Source organism: Austrofundulus limnaeus, unplaced genomic scaffold (assembly GCF_001266775.1).
Source record: "Austrofundulus limnaeus strain Quisiro unplaced genomic scaffold, Austrofundulus_limnaeus-1.0 Scaffold4, whole genome shotgun sequence".
Classification (NCBI taxonomy): domain Eukaryota; kingdom Metazoa; phylum Chordata; class Actinopteri; order Cyprinodontiformes; family Rivulidae; genus Austrofundulus; species Austrofundulus limnaeus.
The window spans coordinates 5,513,876-5,521,018 of NW_013952406.1; the positions used below are offsets into that span (position 1 = coordinate 5,513,876).

The following is a 7,143-nucleotide window of genomic DNA, read 5'->3' on the forward strand; positions in this document are numbered from 1 at the left end:
AAAGAAAATATCATTTAGATTAAGACTTGAACTTTTTTTTAACTTGGTAAACCATAATTTTTGCAAAAAAATAACACTATAAGCAGGGTTGCACATTCAATTTTTGGTCTGGTTCTCAGGGGAGAACCTAGGGTGCTCACATTTTCGTTCACTCATCACATTTATCTATAGGGGGTGTCAGGGCATCAACGTCCCCCTGTTCTGTTTTATGACTCCTATCAGCTGCAACGTCTCAGAACATCATGCCAAATCAGTCCACTAAGTTTTTATTTGATTCTTTTACTCTGCATAAATTTTGTAAACTAAGTGGCCGAGGGGCTGGGTGTATGTCATATAAACATCACAAACTGAACATTTCATGGTTAAATGTCTTTTAGACGACACATGTCCCTCCGATGGACAACTCCTGTACTTTGGCCTTCTAGACCTTTGGCTTTGGTTAAACCAGCTTTCCACACTCTCCAGTCCAAGCAGCAAATATCTGTCTTTTACACAGAACAAATGTTTTATTTGTTAGACTGATTTATTTTTTAAAAGACTATTTTATTCAAAAAGATAATAATATTTAGATGGTTTCAGCTCGTGTAGTTATTTATTCTTCATATTTGACCATTTAATAAATTACATTTATCCCAGAAAAGCTGTGTCACAGTATGGTCCTAAATATAAATAGGTTTAGCAAATCAAGAACCTTGTTTTTTTTATATACAATTGTGAATGAAATATGTGGATCTTTATGATAAATTAAAATAACATTTAAAACTCATTCACCTATAGAGAACATGGCAGGTTGTTTTTATTTTTAAAAAATATAAAAAAATTTTTTGACGGGGGTGTTAAATAGAGAATAATCTTTGCTTTGATATGGGGCAAACAAATGTTCTGTTAAGAGTTAATGTGGTTTTATTAGAAGAACTCAAACAGTGAATCTCACAGAAAGACTCATCCTGCACGCGCAGCAACATTCTCCCGTCACAGATGAGGAGCGTGTTTAGTCACACAAAGTTGGACAGATCTGTTTGATAACGACGCTCTGAACATATRTTTAATGTAAAGTTATGTTTTACAGACCAAAGTCTCTGGTAGCTCAGAAACAAAGTGCAGGAGGAGATGCTTCAACCTGCACTTCTGATGAAAAAAGCTCTGACTGAAAATCCCGCCCTGCTCTGCTCTGATTGGATAAAATGGCTCTGGACTTCGTCTGATTTGTTGAAGGCAGTGTCCGTTTAATCCTTATACTGTATCAGGGTCCCGCTGTCCTTAGAGGCTTTGTGAGCACTGAACAACGATCCAGTCACACAAGTGCGGCTGGATTTTATTTTATTTTTCTATTAAGAAATCAGGTYGCATTTGCGACCAAACTAGTCACACTCTAGAGCCCTGCTAGCTGTTGTTTTGACAGACAATCTCAGGTACAATCTTAGGTACACAAGTGAGCTTYATGGCGTTCCATCTGGTGCGCTTTTTCTTTTTTTTATCGCGCATGCGCACCGCTTATGTGCAACCCTGCTTATAAGTTACAGTAAAAACACTGTGGGATGTGTTGTTTTGCTGTGAAATACAAGCATTCTCAGCTARTGATGCAAAATGCTCTAAATTTAGTTTGAATTTTATGGTCAGGTTCTGTTTTCTAAAAGCAATAAAAACAAAAACGAGGTGGACTCTGTTCTACTGCTTTGTAATAAATCCATCAGAAAGAAGAACTGGAGAGTGTAAAAGACAGTAAAAGTTGTTTTTTTGTTTACTATATCTGTTGACATAACTCAGATTTTTTTTTCAAACACAGGCTCAGAACTAACGTTTAACGCAAAACATTAATTCAAAAAGTTTGACATACTGTATCTGTAAAAGAAATCAGGCCAAGGTGTCACAGTTAACTGAATGTGAGATGGTATCCTGAGGTTGATGGTTACGGTAATAAGCTTCAGTTGAAAAGAAAACAGGCCAGTGAAGACAAGTTATGTGAGTCAATCAAAACAAGTCTTAATATAAAAAAAATGGCAGGAAGAGAGATGTACTTTGATAGGTAATTAAAGGATTTCCGGGACTAGTAATTGCAGAAACCCCGTTTTTTTAAAAGTAGGATTTCATAAAAAACACTAAATAAAATTTTAAAGTGATCCTAACAGACACACTGCTACAAACTGATATATTTTATAATTTATGTGTTGTAAAAAATACTAATAGAGCAATCATGTAATTACGGCTGCAACAACTAATCAATCAATTCAATAAAAATAGATTATTAAAAGAGTTGGCAACAAATTTCATTATCGATTTGTTATGAAGGTATAATTTCAATGATTAAGTTTTAATTTGCTGACAATGTCTGAGTAAAGACACTTGCCTTATTTACTTGCCTTAACCTAATRCTGCAAATAAAACAAGGCATTTATTGAATTATTGTAATAAGCAGCTGTCTTGACTATTCTTAAAACGATCGTCGCTGACRTGATAACGTCCATGGTCAGAGATAAATAATTCACTAAATAGTTAAAACTTTTATTTCAGCTTACACTCGTCCCTCAAGAACACATTTTACAAAGCTCATGGACRGAAATCATGAAGAGATTTTCAAGGACATAGCACACATTTGTGTATATTTTTGTGTACATTCATTTCTTTATTAAAGCTATTTGACAAATATTTACTTATTCACGCATTACAGTTTAATTTTATAGTAAGAGAATTCTCAAACTGCAAACTTTTTGCGTGATTTGCCATATATGGAATAAAAAGGTCAAAATATTATTTCACCCCCCCAATTCATTGATTAATCAAAAAATAATTGAACGATTAATCGATTATTGTAATAACTGTTAGTTGCAGTCCTACATATAAWATTGCACCAGCCACAAAACTGCTGACATACATGTACAGCTTACAGATGGGCTGTGTTTCCTCCACACTGCAGTAAAGCAGTGAAACTGGTTTCAAGCAATGTGCTGCAGCATTTAGCCACACAACCTTTTCAATACCTGCTAATCCAAAAAATAAAAAAAAAATTATTACAGAGTGAAAATGTGCTGAGTGATATGTGACATTTTACAAAAAATGCTTCAGTGTTGCGTGCTCTGATCCCTACTCACCACTCATGCCTTTGTGGGGAACACAAGGTGTCGGGGGATGTCTGGATGCAGTGGCCAAAAGTGGATGCAGAGGCTGAGCATCTAGACTGGCCAGACGTTCTGCACTCAGGTCTCCGGCACAAAACCGTACCATAGTCTGGCTGACGGATGAGTTGATCTCCAACATGGCTGCCCATTAGGAAATGGTCATAGAATTCAATTAGGAAGAGAGGACACAAATTATTATCTAGCATATATACAGCATAGTATTTTTTTTGTGATTTCCTTTGTATACAGCTAAACCTGAACAAAAGGAGTTGTGTGTTTGTGGAGTTGTAATGTTATCTAGCTTTAGATGGCACACGATGAATTCCTAAAGTGATGTGATCACACAGCAGGTCTCGACATGTTAAAAATAGAGGTTTTCTTTAACATTCTGACTGAATATGATTTCACAAGGCTGACCAGCAGACCAATGTTTTGATAAGAAGTATGCATATTTGGGGTGACCAGTACTTTAGCATCGAAATACAGTTCTAATGTATGTTTTTATAGATTTATAACTCAAATTGTTATTTCTCTGCAACATGTTTAGCACATTCTTACCATCAGCAAGCTCAGCTCCAAACACAATCGCCCGTGATCCTGATACCCCAAGGCAGTGCAGGAGCGAATCACAGCGGAGACTGAAGTTTATAAGGGCCGCTTCTACGCCGACTTTGGCCAAGCCCAGCCAAAGTGCCACATACAAGGGCCGGCTTTCCATGAAGAGGGCCACTACATCTCCGGCGACCCATCCTTGACTTCTTGCCCAGTGACCTACGGCATTAGAGAGCTCGTCCAGCTGGGTAAAGGTCCACGTTTCCCCAGTGGCCTCATAGATCAGTGCTGGTTTATTGGGGTGGAGTTTAACTGTCTGGGCGAAGATGGAAGGGATATTGCTTCCAGTGCGCATGTAACGCCACAAGGCCAGCTTCACTCTCAGCAGCACGTACAGGCCACTGACCAAAGTGGGAGAAAGAGAACACATCAAAGTTGCTGAGTCCCATGCATCACAACTTTATTTGAACACAGTTAACTTACTTGAGATCTCTCTTGGCAGTTCGTGCTGCAACATAGAAGTATTTCCAACTTCTTGTGCCCAGATATACCCCTAAGCCTGCTGCCAGACTCCAGGACCAGGACACCCCAACCAGACGCAACAGTCCCACAGACCCCAGAGAGGCTGACACACTCGCTGCATTGTGCATTCTTGTCACAGAGCGAAGGAAAAAAAAAAAAAAAAGGATGGGGTTTCACACAATAATGGGCTTGAGATAAAGCCTACAGGGTTTCCACTTAGTGAAGTACTGCAGTGCAGACTGGTACACACAAGTACACATAAAAAACTACAAGTTTATAACTATACAACAAAACAAAAAACACATTATTTGGTTACTACTACATTTATAACAAGGACTTAGCTGGCGTAATAAATATTAACAGATGCCACGCCAGATAACATTAGCTCTTACCGCTAATTTACAGCGTGAATTACATAAACTTACCTACGAGTCAATAATTTGACACGATGTCACGTCTCACCCAATAAACCCGACTGTAGGCAAAGTTACTTTTTTTTTTTACTTTTAAGCTTTGAAATTGTCCTCCCGCTGGAGAAAGCCTCGAAAAAAATAAGCAGCCTTTTGGGTGAAACCAAGAGTTTAGAAGTGTTACAGATAGTTTTCGTAGCTGTCAAGTAGTTCAGAGTTTACAACATATGAACGGTATAATGGGTTAGCGAGTCAGATAAGATGGTATTTACAAGGTAGTCCGAATAATTAGAACCTGTACGGCGGCAAAAATAATAACAACCCTAAAGAAAATTGTAAGATTCGGTGTGATTCAGGTTATTTTCTGTACTCCATGTTGAAGAGTGTGCGACTGTCTTCAAAGCCCCGCCCACCCCGGGTGTGAGCCGTGTGGAGCAGCACAGCCATTGGTTAAATTTAAAGCCCGTCAAACAAACTTAGATTTTGATTGGCTTATGTTAACCACGCCCAGTTGCTGAACCAACCGATCTCTAGGTGGCTGCTACTGAATGTAGGACAAATCCTCAGGACACCGGCTGCTCAGACTACTAACTAAATATTGTGAAATGTAGTTTCAAGTGCCATTGCATATTCAGTCCACACAACTGCTCTAACTCCAGGCATGCTAAATATGTACAGTAAAGTCCAAATAGGAAAAAATACACGTGTGTATATTTTTAACTGAACACACACATACAAAAAATAAAAAATAGAGAGAAAAAAGTCCAAAGCTTTCTCTCTGCARTGACAAAGTGCCATTACATAAGGGTCTCTCTGCGACTGTCTATAAAGGAGGTGCTTGGTGACATGTAGTTTTGACTGTAGAGACCACAGCAAAGCCTTGAAAGTGTTGTCCTTCTTATTAAGATGTATGCCCAAGGGTCCAAGATCTGATTCCAGGTGACCAAGCGTAAGCTCTGAAGAGTAAACCCATTATCCTGGTTGTCGGGACCCCAGAGCTGCTTCATAAGAATGTTGATCTGCAATATGAACAGAGCACATAATAGTCACTCACATTTAATAAGCACATCAACCTTGTTGAATCAAACCACGAACTTAAAATGCAAAACATATCTGCTAATATACATGTTTATTGAAACAAATTATGCAAATTAAAAGAGTAGTAGATATACACACAAGAAAGGGGCCCCAGCAGACACAGGACACCACAGTGACTCCTGCCAGCTGCACCAACATCTCCACATCCAACGAGCAAAAGATGGAGGAAGTTGATGTAGATGATGAACGGCGAGAACCTCGAGCTGAAGGTTTTGTAAAACAGTTTCCTGTCTTTAATCTGGCTTTCAGCAATGGCAGGCCACTCAGGATGTTGCAAAGCAGGGACAAAATGAGTGCGGTGAGGCCCAGACATGAGAAGGCCAAAACTAGACTTTTGTCAGCTGTAGACTGTGAGTCTTGAATGGGCAAAAAACACCACGTGCCAGGAAATTGGGTTGTATATTTCCCCACAGAGAAAAAAGGTAACAAAGCTAGCGTAAGTGCAGAAGAGATAAAAAGTAACATCCCTCTCTTTACAAGAGACATTGAAACGTAAACATGAAGAAAGGGTCGATTGATTGCCACCCAGCGCTCAACTGCCATGGCACAACCCAACAGCAAAGGACATAAGCCAAAAAACACCATACTTGCTCCAAAAATATTGCAGAAGAGCACACTGGAATTCAAAGATGGCATTTTATACCTTGCACTAATGTGTCCATACAATGCAAAGGCACCTAGGATGAAATGACCTCCCAGGTCAGCCAAAAGTAAAGCCACTGTCAGCAGAAGAAATGATGCTTTGGCCTGACCTCGAAATCTGCCACGAGCCATAGCCAGGAGTCCCAAAGCAGTGAGGTTGGAGATGGTACCAAATATCATGGTGAAGCAGGACATCAGTAAATGTTTAAGAGGAGGGGAAGTCGGGTTGCTAGTGACGTTAGAATTGGATTGTAGTGTTGAGTGATTAAAAAATGAGGTCACAGGTACAGGTGCAGTCATCATCTTCAATGGGATCTGCAGAAAGTTAGAAGTTTAAATAGGAACATTTGTTAAAATTGACTGATAATAGACTTTTTTTTGTTTTATTAGTATTTGTTCTGTCCTTTTAAAGGTTTCTCAAGCGTAAACGAAGCTGAAACAACTGACACGTTTGTGCAAAACTGTACAAATAGCTCAAATGATAYATGTGGGCAGAAAATTAAAAGCGAGCACATTTTTCACTAAAGAATAACACAAACATGCTGAGAACACATCAGTGCGTGTCAATAGCTTGGTAATAAAATGTTTGTTGTTGTAGACATTTAACCTTCAGTGATTCACACACAATATTTTCAGACTATACATTTTAGTGTTTTTTTTTCCTTGCGTCATTTCAATTATTTCAGCACATTTACTTTTACACATTTGCTGGGGCCCCTGGAGTCAACATACTTTTCGTACGGGGGGCAATATTATAGGCAGAAACATGGGTGTGCCATGGGATCCCAAGTTTCTCCTATTGT

General features: G+C 38.9%; 1 protein-coding gene across 3 annotated transcripts in view; it reads right to left on the minus strand.

Moving 5' to 3' along the window:
- The window catches only part of slc27a1a (solute carrier family 27 member 1a), a 16,598-nt gene extending 11,465 nt beyond the window's left edge, over window positions 1-5,133 (minus strand). Inside the window, exons 1-4 of one of the 3 annotated variants that reach the window (XM_014024775.1) lie at window positions 4,620-5,133; window positions 4,152-4,319; window positions 3,675-4,069; window positions 3,090-3,257 (exon numbers count right to left, since the gene is read on the minus strand). In XM_014024775.1, the coding sequence (XP_013880229.1) occupies window positions 3,090-3,257; window positions 3,675-4,069; window positions 4,152-4,318 (730 nt within the window). In that variant the 5' untranslated portion in view covers window position 4,319; window positions 4,620-5,133. Of the gene's footprint in view, window positions 1-3,089; window positions 3,258-3,674; window positions 4,070-4,151; window positions 4,338-4,615 lie in introns of those variants that run through there. The other 2 variants (XM_014024767.1, XM_014024782.1) reach the window with 2 other exon arrangements.
- Between the last annotated feature and the right edge of the window lie 2,010 nt (window positions 5,134-7,143).